The following is a 23,908-nucleotide window of genomic DNA, read 5'->3' as shown; positions in this document are numbered from 1 at the left end:
ACACCAAAACAGAAGCAGCTTAGCACAAAGAACTAACCCTATTTTAAACCCTATTTTAAGAGTGCTTTGCCTGCATCTGTTTTATAAATGTAATATACAGTAACACCAGCCCTTATCATTTAAGCAAACATCTGTTGAATGAGGCCTTGCGAAGTTGCAAAGAGACACGTATGTTGGATCTCGTTCTCTTTGCAACTTCTCAAGGCTTTCAGAGCATCCTCTCCAACTTTGCATAAAATCTGTTTTACGACTAGGGATCGAGCTAGGTAGTTGGGACCTGGGTTGGCCACTGTTGGAAACAGGACCTTCAGTTTGGCCCAGTACAGCACCTCTTATGTTCTCATATTCGACACTGGAGGCAGTTCATGCAAGTTCGTGGTGGATAACCTAAAAAATGGACTTGAGCGTGTTGAGAAGTACAAATTTGGAAAAGAGAAGGATGACTTCTGAGGTGGGGTCACATCCATCTTAGCACAAAAGCACATGAAGAGGCTGCAATTTTATTTCACTTATAAATATTGTGGCAGACGGATACCAAAGCTCAAGAGTCTTGAATTACACCACGATGCCGACAGTTAAAACCATTTGTCTCTTGCAGATCAGAGCTGCTGTTTTTCTAGAAGCAGAGGCAATGCCACTGTGCCAGTCAGACAGCAAAATCCCTTCACTCCATGGCACCAGCAGCTGGTTCGTACCTGCAACCTGCAGCTATGATTAGCATATACTATTAGACCGAGGGAGGACATGCTCCAAGAGATTTAAAACACACACTCTTATTCCTCTGGCATGAGGCCAGCCAAGCTCATTACACATGCTGCAGGTTAACCCACAGTAAGATACCTTTGATAAGTGCTCCCTGGGTCCCATTAGAAGGCCATGAATGACACTACATAGCAGTGGAACTGCTGCAGGCCTGAACCCCCACCCCCTCCAATAACAGCAACAGGCATGTCTGTGTTTTACATAGGGATAAGAGTGTCCATCTGGGCTTTTCTAGAAGGTATCATCTACTTATACGCTATCCATCCAGTTAGCCAGATTCCATGACATTGATCGCAAAGGGACAGAAACCTTGTACCATGTACAGACCCAGTAATAGCAACGGGACACACAGGAGATAACACTTCTGTATACTGACAGCTGGGGGCAAAAGTTCAGAGACGTCTTCGAGCAAACCAGTAAGATACCACACAGTCCATTAACGCTCTGTGCTTCATCCCACCAGCTACAAGGAACAGCAAAAGTATGCCAGCCCATGATCGTATCAGGACATTGCAACATCTGGCCGCAAGCCAGCCAGGAGCCGCATCAGTTGGATCTCTGCTCCAAATTAACTTGGACAGATGAGATAATAAAACTGAGGTTATTAAGCAGCCACTGGCTAGTGATGCGAAGGATGAATTGTCCGATTGTGTGTTCTTCCCATCATCAGCCACGTGCTGTGGAATGTACCATTCTCCAGGAAATAGACAAGGAGAGTTGACAGTTGATGCACTTTGAGCCAGAAGACTTCTCAGGACAAGTCGATCACACTGACGACCGATGCGCCAACCTGCGTTCCGGGGCAGCATTTCTTCAGTTCAGAAGTATATGAAAATCCTGGCTTACTCGAGACTGGGCAGCCATCTGAAGAAAGGAGCTTTGTAATATTAATTCTCAAACACAAAAGGGGGAAAAAGAAAAGTTAAGTGGACCCAGAAGAAGAATCACAGCTTACAAAGATTCCATATTGCCAAGCCCAGTACAGTTTCATAACAGCCATTCAAAAACCTGCCCAATAGCGCTCTGTCTACAACTTCTCATACTGAACCTAGTGCTGCCCGATGCGCATCGATTCAGCGACCCCTCTACCCCGCTGAGACTCCAAGGCCTCCTAAAGGAGCAGCAGCGCTCGCAATGGGCTGCTTTGCGGCCTTCCCTCTTTTGCATCACTAATGACATCATCAGTGATGCAGCAGAGGGAAGCCCTAGCGGGCCAGGCCACGAAGCAGGGCGTTCAGAGTGCTGCTGCACCAGGAGAGTTTCTCTGTCCTTGAACTCACCTTGGATCACTTGGGCAATACAGAGGACACTTGGATGGAAATCAGCGAAACCCACTGTTGTTTCTCAGCCCTAGAACAGGAAAAGGGTGAGGTTGGCATGTTGGCACTCGGAAAATCCACAGCTTACTTCTAATCTGTTTTAGGATCTTACCAGGCACTTGGGACCAGTGACATAGCGAGAGGCGGAGGCGCCCTTCCCCGCCCCCTACCCCCAAACCTCTAACATTCCCAGCGCGAGCAGCAACTCCAACCTGCGGCTTGCGCCATCTCTTCCTCCAATGTCATTTCCTAGGTCGGGCTCAGGAAGTGATGTCAGAAAAATGAGCAAAGCTGGTGCGAATCGCAGGTTGAGGTTGTTGCCCATGTTGGGAAGGTTAAAGAGGTTGGGGGGGGGCGGAGTGGAGAACGAGTCTCAGCGCCTGAGGCGGACCCCTCCTTACTATGCCACTTCGGCCTGTTCTACTTCAGTTCTTCTGGATTAAAGGAGGAGCGTGTGGCATGGTAGTTGGAGCTCCAGCCTCAGCACCCCGGGGTTGTGGGTTCAAATCCCGCGCTGCTCCTTGTGACCCTGGGCAAATCACTTAATCCTCCGTAGCCCCAGGTACATTAGATAGATTGTGAGCCCACCAGGATAGACAGGGAAAATGCTCGAGTACCTGATTGTAAAACCGCTTAGATAACCTTGAGAGGCGGTATATAAAAACCTAATAAAACTTGAAACTGGAATCCGTCCCCGGGATCAGGAGAACTCCTGGCCTATTGAGCTTAATGGCAAGTGCTTAGGCAGAAACCAAACCTCCAGCTTTTCTACTGGGGGGGGGGGGGAGGGGGTAGGAAGGAAGTCGTGCAAGGGGTAAAGTGGCAGCCCGATACCTGCAGGCTGCCTATTATGGCAATTACAGAGGGGGAAGAGAGGGGCTCAGGGAGGTAACACGACAGTCCCGATACCTACAGGCTGCCTGTGGTCAGGAGGTATTTGCTGCCAGTGCCCTTGTGGTTCTGCGTCAGGCACAGGAGGAACGAAGTGTCTGGCAGCGCAGGGACTGCGATGGGTTCAACCTTCACATGCCAAATTTGGGCATAATCCTGAACCGAGAACCGTCCATCCCTGTAGAAGAGAGAGAGAGAGACTTAAGACAAAAATCCCACCACCACATACCATCAGCATCCAAGTACCAATGTACACGTTGCCCAATCCACTCCCCCTCCCTCAAGCAGCTTGTAGTGCTCTAAGCAGCGCTATCCCATGAAGGCAGGCCCTGCAGCACAATCCAGGAGGGGGTAGGGGGAGTGCTAGTCACTCCGCTGGAAAATCTCACTGTTTTTCAAATTTCCTAGTGGGGAAGGGGAGAAGAGGAATTAAGGGAAAAAGTTGCCAGATGATTGGCCGGCCACACACAGGCTCTGGTCACAGCTCCAATGGCGTCTTCAATAAAATCTCACATAGGAAAACAGGCCCACTCTTACGCCTTTTCTAGATAAAAGCACATGCCCTAAATGGGCAGCTTGTGTGACGCTACAAGTTGGACCCCTCCCCCTCCTCGGACCCCTGCCTTTATCCTGTGGAGAAAACACATCAGACATTGGATTCAACTCAAGTCCAAGTGTTAGATCAGCAGCCGAGACGGAGAGAATGACATGGTGATAGAATTTGTCCCTGTGGTTAAGTGTGGGAAACCGTCCCGGTGTCATTCTTTAAGGAGAAAGGGAAGAATCAGAGTCTGAATGGGCCTCAAGCCTTGCACTGAAGAATGCTGGTGTAGAAGGTGGTAAAGAATGACACAGGATGGTTTCCTGCATTTATCCGTGGGACAAATTCTCTCTCAGCCAAACCGAGCCTGCCGTCTGCTCCTCTGGGCTTGGGCATAGAGAAATCTGTGCTTCTTCACCTTTGTCTTAAAGATTTAGGTGACTGGGGCTTTCAGGTCTCTCATCTACATCCTGCTCCTGCCTGTTCCAGAGGCTGCCATGAGATGGTCTTGAAATAGCAGAGTTAGAAGATACTTACTCTCTCTTCCTGGAGAGAAGCAGGAGGTCACTGAAGAGATGCAGGTGGCACGGCTTCGAGGACAGGCGAAGTTTGTGTCCCACTCCACTGTCCAGAATCAAGGTGTGTACGAGTTCTCCCTGCCTGACCAGCCAGCGTCCCCGAGAGATGAGAGGGATCAACTGTAGCAGAGAAAAAGGCGTCATCCATCCCAAGTCACTTCTGCCACTCTTTCCTCACAGTCAGCCCCTTCAGTCCCTCCCATGAATGAAGTTGGCACAGATACTTCATCCGTAGACTTGGGGAGGGAATGCCGATACCCTCATTCCCCCTGCTAATGAGTGCACACCTCCCTCCCACCCACCTTTCACTCCTCACACATCACCTTGACTTCCAGGAACTCCATCTGCTTTTCTAATACAACCAGTTCCTCCGTCTGCTTCATACACTTCACGTTCTCATTACACGCCGAGACAATCTAGGGACAGAGAAGAAAAGGGGTGAACTAACAAGTCTGTGACAGATCTACGAACTGCCAGGGGGTCAGGAATACTGCAGCCACAGCGTTTACTGCTTCTGGGGCAAGTGATGTGCTACATCATGGCCATTGCTAGACTGGAATTAGGATTCAATTAGTCAAGACAAAAATGTCCCCCAAGCACAAGAGGCCTCCTTCCTGCCCTTTCTTCAACCAAATCTAAGCCAACTGTGCTAGAGTACAGCAGTTCAATGCACCTTACTCCTGGGTAAGGCTACTGGTCCCAGCCACTTCCAGCTCTTTCGTTGGGTCGGTTTCCCATCACACTTGTTTGGTATTCTTAAATCTTAATGTTCCCTCATCTCTCGATGTTTAAAATCTAGGAGCTGGATTTTCCCCCTACATAACTGAGCCTAAGGCGAGTATTAGTCATGGCAACTCTCTCTCATATCCCTGTCCCAATTTAAGATGTAGCAAAGTCTGGGGGGTCTCAAACTCCTGAAATTGTTGACCATGTCCATGACATGATTTTGGCAGATCAGCAAATATTGGCTAAAACAATTGTTGAGATATCCAAGGAACATGTTGGGTATAAAATCCATGAGCAGCTGGGTATGCAGAAGCTGTCAGCTAAGTGGGTGCCCAAATGTTTGAATGCCAACAAGAAATGACATCGAGTGGACACTTCCAAGTTGATTTTGCAGCATTTTCAGCAAGTTGGTGCCAACCTTTTGGAATGACTAGTTACTGTTGATGAAACATGGTTACACCACTGATCCCGAGACAAAACAACAATCCGTGCAATGGTGACATTCAGGTTCTCCAAGGCCAAGGAAATTCAAGACCCCAAAGTAAGGTCGTGGGCACAGTGCTTTGGAATCAGGAAGTTGTAGAAATGACTGTCTTCTAAGGGGCCAAACAGTTAATGCAGATTATTACTGTAACTTGCTGTGCCAATTAAAGGAGGCATTGAAAGAAAAAAAGGAGAGAGAAGCTGCGGAAAGGTGGTCTCTTTTCGCAAGACAAAACTGGCAAAACGATGGATGTTTTGACAGTTGAGGTTTCAGTGCATAGACCATCCATCCTACTCACCAGATCTCGCTCCATCTGACTATTTTCCGTTTCCAAACTTTAAAGAGTTTGAAAGGGCGATGATTTGAGTGATTCAGAGGCGATTGCGGCAGCGGAGCAGTATTTCAGTGACCAGACATATATATTTTTTTGAACGGTTACAGAAACTTCAGACAGGATGTTTCAAGTGCATTGAACTTAGCGGTGAATATGTGGAATCACTTGTAAGTTTCAGGGCTCCACGTCATTCCCTTGTTGGTTGGGTTGAGAAGGTTTGAGCAGGACCTCCCTTCAACAAGTCTGTAGGTTGGATTTCTTTACCCTGCAGCTCGACAAGGAATGGCTCGCATGTTTCTGCTCTTGCTTTTTCTTTCATTTTGGCTTTCTACCCTCCAGATATTTTCCGGCAGATAGGCAGCTGAAAGGACCATCTCTCGTATGTTTTCCCTTTCATTTCTACTACTAAATGTATGCAGCACTGGACACATTATAACCAGGTCCCTAGTAGGTTCACAAGGACCTGCACTGGGAATTGAACCCAGTTCCTTAGGATGAAAGTCCACTGCAACACACACACACACATGCAACACACACACACACAAACGTGATATGCTCTTCCAACCTGTACATACCTGAGCAATTGCCTGCAGGGCATTGTCAACGGATTGGGCTAGCCCAGAATCCGATAGCGCCAGTGCCAGCTTCAAGATACCCTGAGAGGAAATGGAACCAAAGTTAGAATGATGGGAAGAAGTGAGTCAGCTATTCTGTGAGGAAGTCTTTGAAACCGAGGCTTGTTGAGAGAAAAATGAGCAAATGTAGTCGTGGCAAAGAGGTGCCAATGGTGCAGAATCATTGGATAGAGACAGTGACGTAGAAAAGACGTGAAGATTGGGAAGCAAGAATTCCAAGGGCAGGACAGAGGATGCTCACAAGAAAAATTGAAGTCCCTTTTACAACAATGGGAACCGAATAAATAAGATTAGGAGAGATGGGTTGAATAAGGAGAGGAAGGGTGCAAACCCAAAATAATCCCAAGTACAGCTTCCTCATCCTCTTCCCTCTTGTCATACAGGTTGCAGATGGGCCAGCACACCCTGGGAAGAACCAAGTGGGCATGCACATTCAGATATACCAACATCCCAATGGAAGAGCAGACCCACTCCCAGACACTAGGTAGGACCCAGAAAGTCTCACCTGCAGAAGGATCTTCAGGCGGGTTATTCTCTGGAAAGGCAGCACCAGGAAGGATTTTAGTGGCTGGCGCTGGCACACTGGCTGCTCTTCAAGCTGTCTGAGCACCTGCGGGAACTTTGCGTTCTCACGCCTGCGGACAGAAGGGGACATACCCAACATAGTCACCATCTGGATTAGAAGAGGAAGGCTGGGCTTTCCCACCATCCTTTCCAGGCTTCTGTGCTCAGACTTATAGTTCAAGAAGGTAGAGATGCCAAGGGAGACCCATTTTAACCCTGCCTTACTCTGACCATGGCCCATTCCCTGCAACACACTTCTCCACCACCACCACCACGATTGAACAGCTTCAAATCTCAGTCAATGGGTTGACGACAACTTCAAAGTTGCTCCAAGTTGTATGCAACAGAGGAAAAACAAAGTAAACCGAGCAGTTGGTTCTCATCTCTCCCACTCAGTACTGGAGACTTGAGAAGATGGTATATTTGGCACTCAAAACGTAAACAGATCTAGTTTCTGCCAGTTGGGCTGTCGTTTCCAATATGTTGGCACTCTTTTTCTCTGCCTTTTTATCTCCATTCAGAAAAATCATTTGCGAATTTCGAGACACAATTAAAGGCATACTACATACTTCTCCTTGGCTTTCTGTTCTTAATTTTCTAAGTAACCTCTCACTAAAGTTCCATTTTTGTGGGCCAAACAAACTTTAGTTTTCTCCCCTACCATACGGTTCATTCCTTCCCTTTCCGTTTTATTATAACCTACCGACTTCCTCCTTTCCTCATATTTCTTTGATGCTTTGACCTTTTAACTGTATTTTACGTTCTGTTTATTTTTTTGCTCCCTATTTCACTTTTTAATAATAATAATAATAATAACTTTATTTTGTATACCGCAATACCAGAAGCAGTTCAGAGGGTTTACAGAGGAAGAGACGGTACACAGACAGCGATGTTACAGAGAATAGTGTCACTTACATTTACTTTTATTTTTTAAAAACTTTTATTATAAACCAATTAGATTTGCCTTTGGTTTTATATTAGCGATATATTAAATTAATTGAACTTGATCTACAAATTGGCGTTCTTTTCCTACTCGGTTGAATCTCTTTCTTGGACTGTAAACTGCTTAGACCTGTCCCGTACAGAATTTGCGCTATAACAAATATAATTAAATGTGAGAGAAAAATGATACTGAACTGACCATGTCATTAGCAATCCAAAATAGAGCAGCTCTACATTTTGTGCTGATAATAGAAAGGCTTCTTAATGACAGGTCCCAAAAATAAACAGAAGAGTGCTGCACATGACATGGGAAGAGAGAAGGTCCCGAGTTCCTGCCAGTATAGGATGACAAAATCACTTACATCAACTGCTGTATGAGCTGCTCCTGATACATCTGGTTGGTGACATACGGGATGTAAACCTTCTGGAAGGCTGGGCAGTGTCTCAGGATCAGCTCCCCAATCTCAGGCAGGAAAACATCACTTTCAAGTTGATCTTCCAGATCCAGGAGAAACCTAAAAACCAATGTTTTAGAAAGATTTTGCATATAATGGTCTAATACTGTGTGGGAAACTTCTTCCATTTCATTTTCCAACCTGAAATATTCAACCTTCTAGAAAGGGGGGTTCAACTGGGGCAGTATTAGCACTTTTCCACCCAAATTCAACCAGGCACAAGAATGGCCAAGACCCCGTGACCACTGTTATCTCTCTCAGTAAAAGAGACCAGGAGTACACCCGAGTCCCTCCCAAATCACAGTTTGATCTGTCCTGGCTAGAACTTTAGCATTGCTGAGGGCCACTCGTTACACTTCCTAGGACAGATTTCCAATCCTAGTAGCTTTCAGGATATCTGCCATGATTATGTACGAGATCTTCTGCATGGACTAGAAACCCATCACATGTAAAATTCCCCAAGCATATTATTTCTGGATATTTAAAGGACAAAACTTTTCAATTAGTACATTTGGTATACTGTTCTCCATTGCAAAACATTATGACAGTATACAATACATTTGAGAATTGACTGTAAGATCCCACAGACAGGTTTGGGAATCCCCCCCCCCATTAAAAAGAGACCCCGGATTTTGACAAGGAATAAAGAAAACCCACCCTCGCCCTCTCCACCTTAACGTTAGGTGACCTACATCCTGGTTGTAACAGTACCTTTCACCGACCTCCTTCACCTGCTGCAGGTTTGAGAACAGGATGTGCATATCTCTAGGACCCAACAGCTGAAGCAGGTTGCTCGATTTCTGGAAGTGATTCACTGCGACCGAGAGGCTGCGCAGGTAAGAGGCTTCTGAAGTAATGACTTCAAATATCGTCTGCGAATGAGATGCCAAACCCATCAAAGTTCACAGGTTAGCAGCAAACCCTCTGAAGCCGCTCAAATGGATTCAGTTCCCAGCAGTCCACCATTCCCAAGCACCCTTATAAATGCTGTTAACCACCGGCCCATAGTTTAGAGCATGACATGGTGACAAAATTCATCACCGTCCCCACGGATAACCATAGGAAACAACCCATTGTCCATCTACATCAGCATTCTTCAATGATTCTTCCCTTTCTTCTTAAAGGACATGGAGATTATCCACGGGGACGGGAACAGTGATGAATTTTGTCACAGTGTCATTCTCTACCATGGATTTTATCAGCATTTGCTGACCACTGTTGACTGTACCCTGGAAATTCAATGCCAGGCCATATCTGGACTCTAGTGCTGAATTTCTGTTATACAGGGATGATGAAAACAGAGCCAGCTATGATGAACCGCAGAAAGGTAGGTAACTGCATCAAAGTCAATCCTGACTATCAGCACTTAACTGTCCAAATACCAACTCTACCCCCGGAACACTCCCACAAAAGCCGGTTTTGAGTTAGGTGCTAACCCAACATTTTCAGCAGCACTAAAACAGTTAAAATGCCACGGAACATGGCTGGTTAGCCCAAGACAAGCAATTTCAATGGCTAGAATAGGATTACCAGATGTCTAGGAAAACCCAGACATGTCCTCTTTTTAGAGGACTGTCTAGGTGCCTGAAAGGATTTCCAAAACCCGTCAGTTTGCCCAGGTTTTGGAAGGCCACAAGCTCAGGGCTGTGTCCAGAAGGCCCCTGCTCATGCACGGATGTTGACACGATGACGTGCTCATGATGTCATAGTGTTGACATTCACGCATGCGCAGAGGCACTCCAGAAGGAGACTCGAGGTTCATGTGGGGGCAGAGCTGGGCCAGGTATCCTCTTTTTTGAGAGAGGAGATTTGGTAACCCTAGGCCAAACAGCCTTTCCTGGCTATTTTAATTCTCTTCCACCAGACATTCAGCACATGAACAGCAGGACCCTGACCTCATGGTCTGCTGCATGGCTGTCCTTCCTTATTAAAACACAAAGGATGCATGGCAGTGATCTCCCTCCGCTCCTACATAGAACCAGAGATGAAGAACAAGATATCCAGGCATTACACATTAAGGTCCCTCATTACCTCCTGCAGCTGATGGCGCTGGGGGGAGATCTTTCCCAGTAGCCCCTTGGTCTTCACTTCTGGAATGTCCTGCCAAAAGGAGGTGTAATCACGGGGTGACATCTGTGAGGAAGCACCAAGCAGGGAGGAGGAGATGAAACCAGCGATGGACAGAGGCGTTTCTAAGCCAAACCTTTGCTCCTTAGGTTTCCCATCTGCAGTGGTACATGCAACCCAATATTCCTGGTACAGAGGCTCTAGGAAAACGTAACAGAACCAAAGGGGCAAGTCAATAGAACCATGAGTGTCAGTACATGTACCTCACCTCTTGCACGCTAGAGGCCCTTTGTATAGGTCAGCCCAGGCTTCCAGAATATATTCAAAGTTTTATGCCATCAAATGTAAATCACCCTTCGCTCATAAAGAGAGAGACGAGAGGAGATCGCTGGTCTGTGCATCTGACCTTCTGAGGCTTCAATATCCCTGTTCACCTCTGTTCAATGTACACAGGCCACTCAAGTATTGATCAAGATTCAACACAGGTAAGGGATATCGGACAGGACAGGAGAGTGGTTGCTCTGGTTAGAACAGAGTCTCTCAAACTTATTAAGCTCCGGCATACTAAATGGAGCAAATGTGCATAATTGAAATTATAAAATTGCAAAACCAACAAAAAATTAAATTTGAGTTATTTATAAAGTTCTTTAAGCTACGTATGGTGAAACTAGAATAGATAGAATTGCTAATCAATGCGATGGATGCGCAAATTAACTCAACATGGCTCAATAGTCAACAAGCAAACACGCATTTCATCATCCACCATCTGCAGTCGTTCTCTCTCTTTTTCGACTTTTAATCTCTGTCAGAGCTGAAAATCTAAGTTCATAAAGATAAGAAGATCCAGATGATAAAGCCTTGATTGCTCAATAAAAATAAAATTAAAATTACTTGCCGTTAGTTTTCAAGGGCCAATCACATGAAAAAATGAGGCTTGTCTGGGCGGCTGAATCCTTAGGCACACAGACGCGTCATCTATTCTCGTGTATACTTATGAAGGGAATTTTTAAATAAAGTAAGACCTGAGGTCCATCGTGCCCAGCAGTCCGCTCATGCGGTGGCCCAACAGGTCTAGGACCTGTGCAGTAATTCTCTATCTATACCCCTCTATCCCGTTTTTCAGCAGGAAATTGTCCAATCCTTTCTTGAACCCCAGTACCGTACTCTGCCCTATTACGTCCTCTGGAAGCGCATTCCAGGTGTCCACCACACGCTGGGTAAAGAAGAACTTCCTAGCATTCGTTTTGAATCTGTTCCCTTTCAACTTTTCCGAATGCCCTCTTGTTCTTTTATTATTCGAAAGTTTGAAGAATCTGTCCCTCTCTACTCTCTCTATGCCCTTCATGATCTTGTAAGTCTCTATCATATCCCCTCTAAGTCTCCTCTTCTCCAGGGAAGAGAGACCCAGTTTCTCCAAACTCTGTGTATGAAAGGTTTTCCAGCCCCTTTATCAAACACGTCGCTCTCCTCTGAACCCTTTCGAGTAATGCCATGTCCTTCTTAAAGTACGGCAACCAATATTGGACGCAATACTCCAGATGCGGACGCACCATCGCCCGATACAAGTAAAATTCTGGAATCTCTTTGGGGCACACCGTTTGAGAGACGCTGGGTTAGAGGGACATTAACACTTTCATAGTCCTTTACAATCAGCACTGATGTAAATTGACAACAATTAGTCTATCAAATATACTTTCACCAACACAAAAGAGAATGAAAATGGTACTACAGTACTGTAATTCATTCTAGAACTCGATCATTCTACCACTAGGTGGCACTATGCTGGGGCAGTTATAGTGGACAGCAAAGAAGAATGTGTACAGCTGACATGAGGCCTTGAACATGTGCTGCTATACTTCATACTTCCTATAAACTGAAGTATGGAGGGTGCAGGATGCAGTAGGCCTCTAGGCCCTACACTAGACAAACATGCAGACTACTTTAGTACTGTAGGGTTAGGCATGACGGCTGCAGCAGCGATGAGGCAGACGTAGCAGGGAGAGAAGGCCAGATAGTGAGCTTGGAGGGAAAAGCATCGGGTACCTTTGGGCTGGCTGACTGGCACAGTGAAGAAAGGAGGTAGTCAGCTTGGCTATGAATACAGAATGAGAAGTACCTGCTTGTTGAACATGGACTTTTAATTTAACAGGAATAAACTTGTGCTCTCTCCTTCAGCTACTTGGAAAAAAAAAAAAAACCCAACAAATTTTTAGATTGAATCAGATTGGGCAGACTGGATGGACCATTTGGGTCTTTATCTGCTGTCATCTACTATGTTACTTCTCTGAGCCATTCAGTTGTTCTGTGAAATTTCCCTTCTAATGCCCCCTCCTTCCTTATAGAAGCCAGAAAAGTCAAGCTACCTGACCTTCCAACTCCTCTCATTCTGGTTCTAGAAAATCCAGTGGCATACCAAAAGGTTGGGAGGGGGGGAAGGTCAGGGGATGGCCCATCCCAGGCGAAACCCTTAAGGGATTGCTCCCAGAGCTGGCATCATGGTCCAGGAACTTCTTTCCCTTCAGGCAGATGCAACCTTCACAACTGGTTGCATTTGTGGAAGCAGGAAGTAAGTAGGACCAGCAGAAGGCCTGAAGGTCTGAAATTTTGGCAGCTAAGTAATGCTAAGTAATGCAAGGTCATGCATTTGGGCTGCAAAAACCAGAGGGAACGTTACAGTGTAGGGGGTGAAGAACTTATATGCACGACAGAGAGCGGGACTTGGGTGTGATTGTATGTGAAGATCTTAAGGTCGCCAAACAAGTCAAAAAGGTGACAGCGAAAGCTAGAAGGATGCTAAGTTGCATAGGGAGAGGTATGGCCAGTAGGAGAAAGGAGGTATTGATGTCCCTGTATAAGACTTTGGTGAGACCTCATTTAGAATATTGTGTACAATTCTGGAGACCATGTCTCCCAAAAGATATAAAAAGGATGGAGTCAGTCCAGAGGAAGGCTACTAAAATGGTGTGTGGTCTGCGTCATAAGGCGTATGTATACTTTGGAGGAGAGACAGGAGAGGGAAGATATGATGGAGACGCTTAAATACCTACATGATGTAAATGCACATGAGTCAAGTCTCTTTCAATTGAAAAGAAGCTCTGGAATAAGAGGGCATAGGATGAAGTTAAGAGGTGATAGGCTCCGGAGTAATCTAAGGAAATAGTGTTTTACAGAAAGGATGGTAGATGTGTGAACAGTCTCCCGGAGGAAGTGATGGAGACAGAGACTGTGTCTGAATTCAAGAAAGCCTGGGATGGACACATGTAGGCTGGGAGTGGGGCCTGATATTCAAACCCCAAGGCATAAGGGAGGATCATTGGATAGAGAGTGAAGAGAAGCTGCCACCAGTTCCACGTCTGAAATGGGGAAAGGCTTAGACCTTCTTAGATAGGACCTTAGCGTTTCAAGCAATCTTGGTTAGGTAAATGTAAACATCAAGCTATGTCTTATTGTTCTTTTCAAAAATTAATTAAGACCACTTTGTTCGATAAATTTATTACCTAATTAGGGCTTTTTATAGTTTGTAACTATCTTTATTGAATGCTTGTATTTTTATTGAATGATTGTACTTCGCTGAGTGTCCAGCTCCTCTTAGTGTAAACCGCCTAGAACTTCTGGTTATGGCGGAATAAAAGACTAAAGTTATTATTATTATTAATAAATGCCGATAGCCTGTCTGCAACATGTTTGCCTAGTTCAAAGAGACGGAGCACAATGAGCCCATGTTAATGAAGGAGGATGATCTCAGGGGCTGGTCCTCCAGTTTTGTAGGTAATGCAGTTCAAGATGGTTAAAATGATTCTCCTCATAGTCAAGCTTGTGTAGCTGAACCCATAATGTGGTGAGGCTGAGGGTGACCCCAGGGCCAAGTTAAGGAGCTGCTTAAGGAATTCCTGTGGTCTGGCTACCTGATCTCATCCCACTACCAGCTGATCAAGAGGCAGGACAGATAAGGGAAAAAGAAGGAGCAGCTAGTTTTACAGGCTCTGGAGTACGTAAATCAAATAGTTTAATACTTACGGCAGTGGATATATTTGGATTCCCTCCTCTTGCATTTTTTGGCTTTTTTTGTGCCCCTTTTTGAAAGGTTTCCTAAAAAGCTAGGAGGTACAAGAAAAAAAAATGTACGTATGCAGGTATATATATATATATATATATATATATATATATATATTCAACACATGAATTTCTTACTGTGCAAGTCACAAAAAGTGCAATATTCTCATGCTCAGTATTCATACAGTGCCACCTGCTGGCAGAGGCTGGACAGCTAGTGCTAAGAGCTTCCCCACAGCCAGCACCCCATACCATTCCCTACAGCCCCTCCTGCTGAAAGAGCCTGGCACTGCAGGTGAAAAGAATGGTTTAAAATAATAATAATAATAAATTGAGAACAGAAGGGTTCTGCTAAGGCTTCCAGAGGGGAGTTGTGTACAGAACTGTCTGTATGTAGTAGCATTAGTCCATAGCACGACCTTCCAGTATTCTCGTACCTTGCCTCAGGACTTGAAGACTTCACAGCAGTAGCTTCTGTGGCAGATGACTGAGCTTTAACTGCACCCCTTGGGAAAGTGGCAGAGAGCAGGGCTGAGGGGCTGGAAACTTCTGGAGACTCCCTTCCTGCAGCTGTGGCAGTAAAACAGCTGGAATCCACCAAAGCAGCAGCATCACTGTTAGAAGGCTCTGGAGAGCAAGAGAGAGAATTTATGACGATGGCACAGTCAGACAACTTGTGGTTTTCCCAAGGCTTTAAATACTGTAGATGGGCAACTTAAAAATCCAAGTCCTTCAGCCCTGCTTTGTTTAAAAATTGGCAACACACAGAAACTTCTTATCCCTAAATCCCCAACCTACAGCACCTCCGCTTATTCTAATATTTAGCCCTATAGTCATGGTTGGGTAACATTATCACGTGTGCTTCATCTTACTATACTTTTAGAAATGAGTAAAAACGCAGTTGTTTGACCGATTTGTAACCTAAGGGTTTATTGTTTTTAATTTTTATATTTTATGTATTTCTGATGATTTATTTGTCCAGAATCTCTTATTGTAAAGCGTCTTGAACTATTATGGCTTTGACGGTGTATAAGAATAAAATAATAATGATAATTATTATTATTATTATTATTAATATATAGCACCCCGTGCTAGCCCAATCAGGGATCACAAGCGTAAGAGAACATTAATAAAGTTCGACGTTCACCATTACTAAAATGAAGCTTTGCAAGAAAAGAAATCCCCCTCCACCAAAAACCTCATTCCACTTGTGATCCTCTTTCAGTTTTGAGATGAATTGTGCAGTCTAGCACCCAAAAGCTTCATTACTGTTTAGAATTGTAAGGCTTCTGGACAGAGGTCCTCAGAAAGGTCAACATCTTACATTCAGGTAATGCAATTTCCAGATAGCCACTCCCACCACTCCCTTCAGAGACCACTTACCCTCCATACTCCCACTGTCAGAATATTGCCGAGTGTTTAGTGAGCTCTCACAGCAGAGATGGACATCATCGTACGAGGACCACTTAATTGAGGAGAGGGCTTTCCTGGGTTTCTTGGCCCGGAAGAACGCCGGCAGAAGCTGGCGCTGCTGCTCTTGCAACTTTTCACGGGTAACGGGGGTCTTCTGAGTTTCTGGGCAAGAGGCGCATCTCTTCACTAAAACAGTGGGCTGTGGGGGAGAGTCGGGGCAGCCTTGCTTCTTAGAGAAAAGTTCCATGGATTGTATCCTAACCGGAGGGGAAAACCAGACCTGCATCAGAACAAACGTCAGACTGATCATTTATTCAAATACTGGAAGACAAGTCACCAAATCAAGTTTATTAAAGTTTTGATTTGAACGCAATATCAAGTAATTTCAATGCGTATAACAATAATAATTTGGGTGACAAATAAAAACCATTTAAAACAATAAATGTACAATCTTATCCATAATTATTTAAAAATACATAAGGAATACAAGGATAAACTACATTTGATTAAAAATAAAAAACTAAAAAGAAAAACATTTAGAGAAGAACAACATCAGGAAGGGTATTAAAAGATTTTTGGTGAAACTTGGTCTAAAAGTAATTGGGGTTTTTTTTTGTTTTTTTTTAATAAAAAAAAAGACTTAATCTAAATGAGAATAGAAAAAATCAAGAAAGATTGTCTGATCTAAGCTTCATATGCATCTTTATATAGATGGCTTTTTAGATTACTTTTAAATTTTTCTAAGGAAGTTTCAGCGCGCAGAAAAGTAGGAAGTTTGTTCCAAAGCTGGGGTCCCAAGACAGAAAAAGTTGTGGTTCTTCTAGTGCCAATTATTTCAATGATGGAATGGTCAGCAAATATTGATCAACTGATCTAATAATAATAATAATAACAGCTTATATACCGCAATACCGTGAAGTTCTATGCGGTTTACAAAGATTAAGCAAAGGTACAAATTGATTGACTTTAAGAGGGGAGGAAGAAAGAGGGTTAATAGGACAGGAAATCCATTTTTGAGGAGAGAGTGATCAATAGAACAAGTTAATCGCTATAGAGGGGAGAGAGAAGAGAGGATAGCTGGGGAATATGGTATTAAATATCGATATAAGAATATAGGAGTATTGGTTTTCTGAATTTTGAATGTTAACAATGCGATTTTATATATTATTCTGTGTGAAATCGGTAGCCAGTGTGCTTCTTGCAAAAGAGGAGTGACATGATCGTATTTTTTAGAATTAGTAATAATTTTTATTGCTGTGTTTTGTATGGTTTGTAATTTTGTAGACACGTTGCACTCATAATTTATGCCTTCTCAAGGCTGGGCAGGTGAACCCCACAAAATACGCAGTTCCAAAGGCTTTCCTTTATGACATAACATGTTTGATCAACCTGTCCCTCCCCCCTCAACCCAATCTTCAGCCTCTTAGGGCTAGATTCACTAAGCTCACCGATTGTGTCCCAACCCGATTCACTAACCTTCTGCCCAATCCGATCTGCATATGCAAATGAGAGGAAATGGTACATGCAAAGTAGAAGGCAGCGATTCACTAGAAGAAGGAACACCGATTGGGCTGGCCGGTCCAAAAAGAAGTGACTGCCGAGGACCGGTCGCTCACGTCCTCGACGACTGTCCTGCTCTGAAATCCCAGTATCCAAAAAAATAAAACATTTTAGACACATCTCCTGCTCTCTGCCGCTCTTCCCTGCAGTGTGAGCCTGTAACTTTAACCCGTGGGTTTAAACCACGGGCTCTCAAGTAACCTTCCTGCCCTTCCCTGCAGCGTATCCGATCATAGGGTCCCAGACTCCACTGGAGTTTCACATCCCTTCACTTTTCTTAAGACAGGAAAATCAGACAAGCTAGAAAATCAAGAATTTTTTCCAATCCACATATCGTGGGGCAAACGAGAGCAGCCACCCCTCCCCCTTTCGTTTTGACCTCAAGCTTGCGCGGATCACATCTTCAGACAGAGAAGACGGTCTGCGCATGCGTCTGGATCCGTGGGGTCACCTAATTTGCATGAGGACTCTTTAGTGAATCGGTCGCAGGGCAAGACTCGGCCACGGATCGGATTGGAAAGGTGAGTTTAATGAATCTGGGCCAATGTCTCCTTGTTCCCCATTGCATTCCCTTATCTTAGGATGGGATGATAGCTCCTCCTGAGTCTTATCACCATCTCAACACCTACAATTTCTGAATTGGAAGCTCTTTCCAACCACTCAAAGACGAAATCTGGGGCTTTGAGATACTGGCTGGCAGCGTGAAGTTTCCTGAGCTGGTTGCAAGACAAAGGGAGGGAACTGCTTGGCTAGTTTTCATTGAGAGGCCAGCTGTTGGCAGGACATTCAAAATGCAATGGGGACTTATACATCGCCTTTTTCTGGCTATGGCCTGTCAAAACTGATATTCAAAGCAGTGGGCACTAGAGGATTGAGTGACTTGCCCAGGGGTCACATGGAGAAGCACTAAGATTTGATCTCACAACTTCTGAGCGCAGAGGCAGCAGCTCGATCAGTGAGCCACAGCCCTTCCTGAAATTCTGCTAATCACTGACCAATGCAGTAACGGTGTCCTCTAACTCCTTCCCCCAAACCATCCAGGAGCTCCTCTTACATCAGACTTAGGCTCGAGTACAGTGGTGGTAGCAGCAGCTAGTCAACATTGCTCACTCCCAGACCCACCTCTCTGGGTTGATTAGAAGTAGAGAATGACACCGGGACAACTTTTTCCCCATTCCCGCAAGCTCCGTCCTCATCTGCACAATCATAAGTGTTTGAGGCTTGTGTGGTTAAGGCAGAGCTTACAGGAATGCGGCAGGGACATAAAACAGCGACACAACTCACGGGGATGGGGAAATTGAGTTCCTGCGGGCACAAATTTGCCCCCGTGTCAATCTCTAATTAGAAGGGCCATTGTGGTCTTTGTTGAAAGAGAGTTTAGCACAGTCCAGCTCATATGTGTTAAGTGGCAGCAGAAAAAGTAGAAGAATCCCTGCAGAGCACGTTGGATATGCCAAAATACAAAAGCCATAGGCGACCCAGTATCGGTTCCCAACCATGCCCAGAATCTGTTCAAGGGTTGCCCTCCACCCCCTCTACCATTAGGGCCATTCTTAATCCTTGTAAGCCTCTCAACAGTGAGCTGCACTCCACCTCTGGATTAGTTAATCTAAGAATCTGTTTATTAGTACATTTTATGAAGAGAACATCTTTTCCTTTATTTCCAGTTTCTAAAGACCGGTGCAAGTGCATATATTGTTGTTTGAAGTTCACTGGCACGTCCGTCTTTTTATTCAAGTTTTAAGAGACTTGGAGGCATTGTCAAATAGAACTTAAGAGTTGCCAAACTGGAACAGACCGAAGGTCCATCAAGTCCAGTATCCCATTTCCAACAGTGGCCAACCCAGGTCCCAAGTAATGTCACTAAGGCTCGATTGTCCTAGGCTTTGTTCACATAAGAGCATAAGAATTGCTGTACTAGGACAGACCAAATGTTTATCAAGCCCAGCATCCCATGGCCAACAGTGGCCAACGTAGGTCACAAGTAAAGTTTACCTTTTGTATTACAATTTCAAAGCATACAAATATTTAGAAAAAAATCAAGAAAAGATGAACAGTTTACCCATAACTCATGTTTAGAAGAAACCAGAACCGAAACCCAGAGTCCAATGTTCATCTCAAATCCACCTCAAGAGAGGGAAGTTCGACAGAAAACCCTAAGGAAACGCCTGCAACCCTTGGGGCATCGTATGTGGCTGTTTGCTACACATAAGCAGATTAGAAGAAGGTGATGCGTACAAAAGGACCCATTTTAGTGAGCTAGAACAGTGTTTCTCAAGTCGAATCCCCTTGCCAGTCAAGTTTTCAGGATATCCACAATGAATATGCATGAAAGAGATTTGCATACAATGGAGGCAATGTATGCAGACCAATCTCATGCCTAGTCGTTGTGATTATGCAATCATGACCTTATGATCAGGCTAATAAAGGAAAAATCAGATCCAGGGAGCCTAAAACAGTGAAAGGGATTAAGAGATCTTTTTAATGGAATACACATTTTATACTTCAGGCCACCCCCAGCATTATGTAGTATTAAGCTAGGATTCTTCTGGAACTAGTAAGATCATTAACTCTATGCTCTATGTCTTATCCCTTTGCTGAACATGCATTACCTTATTGTCTTCTGGAAAGGAAAACATTGCAATTCAATTATATTTGAGTAGTGACCAAGTTATAGCTCCAAATTCCACTAAGCATACAGATGGTCAAGGGGTGAAGGAGAGTATCATGAAAGAGTAAATTAACCTATGCCCCTGTGATAATGAATCTGATTTTATGTATTCATGTGATCTCTTCGTGTTCAAGATGCCAAATTCCCTATATAAGGTCTGGCTTCTGACCAGAATTTAGAACATACACGTCTTAAATGTAGAAATATAGAAACATAGAAGATGACGGCAGAAAAGGGCTACAGCCCATCAAGTCTGCCCACTCTGCTTACCCACCCCCTGTCTATGCCCTAATGACCCAATTTCCTTATCTTGACCCTCGTAGGGATCCCACATGGGTATCCCATTTATTCTTAAAGTCTGGCACGCTGTTAATTCAGAGCACAAACTAGTGTTATTTATATACAGTTTCCACACTACCACCATGATAGCCAGGGCTGGTACAAGCTACAGATGTCCTATCCCGCTCCCTAGAAATGAAATAAAGTTTGTTTGTTTTTTAACTCCCAGAATATTGCTATAAAAAATGATTAGCTGGACTCGCTTTTAATATTAATTTGTTTCTCTCTCTCATATGTAGATGGATAGAGATAGACACACAAAGGCAAGATTTCTTAAAAAAAAAAAAAAAACTAAACACATTTGCCCAAGCAGTTTTGAAGACTGTAGGACCCAACCCACCCCTGCAAGTAAGTGTAGCTACTGGCATGTCTTTAGGTTTTCCTGATCAACAGGGCTTTTTGGTCTACTCTGCAGATGCTGTTCACCATCCCACAGACTACTACTTTTGGGCAGCTACCGGGTCTGCCTGTTCGTTAAATCAGCCCCAGATTCATTTGTATGTTCAGGTGATTCATTTTGTGCTCTGACCTGATAATATTTGGTTAAACCAAAAATAAAATCAAGAAAAAAAAATCCCCACAAATAAATGAGCTACCAAGTTAAAATACAAGATTTTACCTAAATAAAAATATCATTTGGCCAATAAAGAGGCATCACCTTCATGGTTTTCCATATGTAGTTGACCAACAGGTGAAATTGGATCGATTTTCACTCTGTCATGTATTACAAAGACTAGGGGACACTGGATGAAGTTACAGGAAAATACTTTTAAAACCAATAGGAGGAAATATTTTTTTCACTCAGAGAATAGTTAAGCTCTGGAACGCATTGCCAGAGGTTGTGGTAAGAGCGGATAGCGTAGCTGGTTTTAAGAAAGGTCTGGACAAGTTCCTGGAGGAAAAGTCCATAGTCGGTTAATGAGAAAGACATGGGGGAAGCCACTGCTTGCCCTGGATCGGTAGCATGGAATGTCACTGCTATTTGGGGTTCCAGAATCTTGCTATTCGTTGAGATTCTACATGGCATCTTGATCCTCTTTGGGGTTCTAGAATCTTTTGTTACTCTTTGGGATTCTGGATTGTTGCTACTCCTTGGGTTTTGGCCAGGTACTAGGGACCTGGCTTGGCCACTGTGAGAACGGGCTACTGGGCTTGATGGACCATTGGTCTGACCCAGTAAGGCTATTCTTATGTGAGCCAAGTATAGGACAATTAAGCCATTGTGACATCACTGATGAGGTTGGCTCTGAGGCATTGGTGGAATGAGGCATTATGACATCACAATCTCAGCTCTGGAATGTTGCTACTCTTTGGGCTTTGGCCAGGTACTAGGGACCTGGATTGGCCACCATGAGAATACGCTACTGGCCTTGATGGACCTTTGGTCTGACCCAGTAAGGCTAGTCTTATGTTTATGAGCTAAGAAGTCCTTCCTTAAGAGTTTCTTTTGAAGAACTTTTCTCAATTGCTGAAGGAATTTCCTCAGGCTAAACAGCAGAAAATTCCTGGCTGTGGCTGACTAAAGCAAATTAGTTATTCACACAGCCCAACTTAATCCCCCACAATAAAAACTCAGAAGTAGAATCTAGAAACAGATAGGACATACATCATAGCCACCCCTAAGCACAGGGTCTTTAGAACTCCCTCCCCTATGCAATTCATAGGGAAGGGAGGTTAAAACCACATCAAGTGATATCAAAACATAGCCCCCACCCCCTCCCTTCCCATCAGAAATATTGTTTTAACTTATCTTCCTCCTAGTTATAGACTGCTTACCTGAGGAGAGCCAGACGCAGACATGCTAGGAAAGGCCTCACACCTGATACTTAATAAGTGCCAATAAACCAGTATCTGCCCAGTCAGCTCTTAAAGGAGAAGCACACACACTCTTCAGAAAGTAGGGGCTGTCCAAGACCCGCAGGTCTGTCTTTTAGGAGATGGCTTTTAATGCAGACTGGGTGGTGAGGCTTGAAAGGGAAGCTAGGCTGCCTCTGCTACAATATAATACATCTCTTATATCCCCCCCCCCCCCAAAAAAAAAAAAAAAAGGGAGACAAAGCTGGCTAAGGCTGTGAATATATCTGAATAGTAATCGCTGTAGCAGAGGTTATCAGCCAGTCAGGTTTTCAGGATATCCGCAATGAATATGGATGACTTAAATTTGCATGTGCTGGATCTATCTCATGTATCCCATCCCAAAGGCTGGGCTGACGAATGACTGCAGTGCAGGTATCCTAAAACCAGACCCACTTTTGCTGCTAGGAGAGCCTGAGCCAGTCCTGGTTTGACTTGTACTTCCAATCTGTCAATCCATGTGCTTGCATGGATGGCTGGAAACCAAGGACTGGATCCGAGTTACTGGCTGACTTCAGGTTATGGGGGAATCGACTGACTGGCCCTTTCTGCCGGATGCCTCGAGCCACGGTCACCGCGTATAGTGGGTCGCGGTTGACAAAGTTTGTGAGACACCGCCTTACATAATTTCAAAATGTTTTACAACTGTTCAAAGATCATATAACCGAGTCCTTTGGGCAGATTGGCATTTAGCTTGCGTTGCTTGGCAGTGTAGCTTGATAAGGGGGGGAGGGTTTACTATAGACCAGGGATTGGCAATTCCAGTTCTCGAGAACCATAGGCAGGTCATGTTTTCAGGACATCTATAATGAATATGTATGAAATGGATTTGCATGCACTGCCTCCTTGAGATGCAAATTATCTCATTCATATTTATTGTGGATATCCTGAAAATCCAGAATTGCCTATCCCTGGTATAGGGTTACCCTATGGCTCCAGAAAAGGAGGATGGATGAACTGAGACATCTGGTTTTTTACTTTCATTGCTTTCAACAGAAGTAAAACCTGGATGTCTCAATCCATCCTCCTTTTTCTGGAGCTATAGGGTAACCCTAATTCAAATGAAAAGTTACTCTAAGGCTGTCTCAGTTTCGGGAAGGAGACTTTTTGGCCAGTCCTGGTTTTGAACATATATCCCAAGGCAATGTGGGATTTATAGTCCTCATTCTCTCCCATCCAAATCAGTATCACAGGTCCCATTATATATCGGAGAGGATTGTCAGACAGCCTGACCTGGCCTAAACTCTCCTGACACTGGGTACATTACATTAGTGATTTCTATTCCGCCAATACCTTACGGTTCAAGGCGGATTACATAAGATTTATCCGGAGTTACAAGAATTGTAACTTTACATAAGAATTGTCATAGGAATTACATAGGAGTTATATAAGAATTGTTGGGAATTTGAGATGATACATTTTGGTAATTAGAAACGAGGGGTAGTGGGTGGAGATGGGTAGATCGCAGCTCTGAAATGGACGGTGCAATAGGTGAAGCAGGGTTTTTTCTTCTCATCCCCAGTGACCTGGAGCCATGACGGTTTTCAAAGGGATCTAGCCTGGTACCTTAAGAGTTCATCTGCTCAATTCCCCTGGTGAAAGCTGTTCCCTTTTTCACTCAGAGGGGAGAGGCAGCACAGGGAAATTCAGTGTGGGTCTGATTTGCATATAAAGTAGGTGCAAAGTGTGTAGACAGTTCTGGCCGCCTGCAAGAGCCATT

General features: G+C 44.3%; 1 protein-coding gene across 2 annotated transcripts; it reads right to left on the bottom strand.

The window, feature by feature from the left end:
* Window positions 1-11: 11 nt before the first annotated feature.
* Window positions 12-22,355, bottom strand: LOC117348823 (rho guanine nucleotide exchange factor 19-like). 2 transcript variants are annotated; one of them, XM_033921348.1, is made up of 14 exons: window positions 22,111-22,355; window positions 15,735-16,044; window positions 14,789-14,978; window positions 14,316-14,395; window positions 10,263-10,498; window positions 8,943-9,103; window positions 8,139-8,291; window positions 6,776-6,905; window positions 6,211-6,291; window positions 4,415-4,507; window positions 4,051-4,211; window positions 2,995-3,150; window positions 2,043-2,112; window positions 12-1,626 (listed from the first exon to the last, which is right to left on the bottom strand). In XM_033921348.1, exons 1-13 carry the CDS (start codon window positions 22,132-22,134, stop codon window positions 2,049-2,051), a joined length of 1,839 nt encoding a protein of 612 aa, XP_033777239.1. In that variant the 5' UTR covers window positions 22,135-22,355; the 3' UTR covers window positions 12-1,626; window positions 2,043-2,048. The 2 variants fall into 2 exon arrangements, with proteins under 2 accessions (XP_033777239.1, XP_033777240.1); XM_033921349.1 differs by having other exon boundaries at window positions 15,735-16,021.
* Window positions 22,356-23,908: the final 1,553 nt, after the last annotated feature.

This window comes from Geotrypetes seraphini, chromosome 15 (genome assembly GCF_902459505.1).
Source record: "Geotrypetes seraphini chromosome 15, aGeoSer1.1, whole genome shotgun sequence".
In the NCBI taxonomy this organism is placed as follows: domain Eukaryota; kingdom Metazoa; phylum Chordata; class Amphibia; order Gymnophiona; family Dermophiidae; genus Geotrypetes; species Geotrypetes seraphini.
This window is presented reverse-complemented; position numbering and strand designations above follow the sequence as displayed.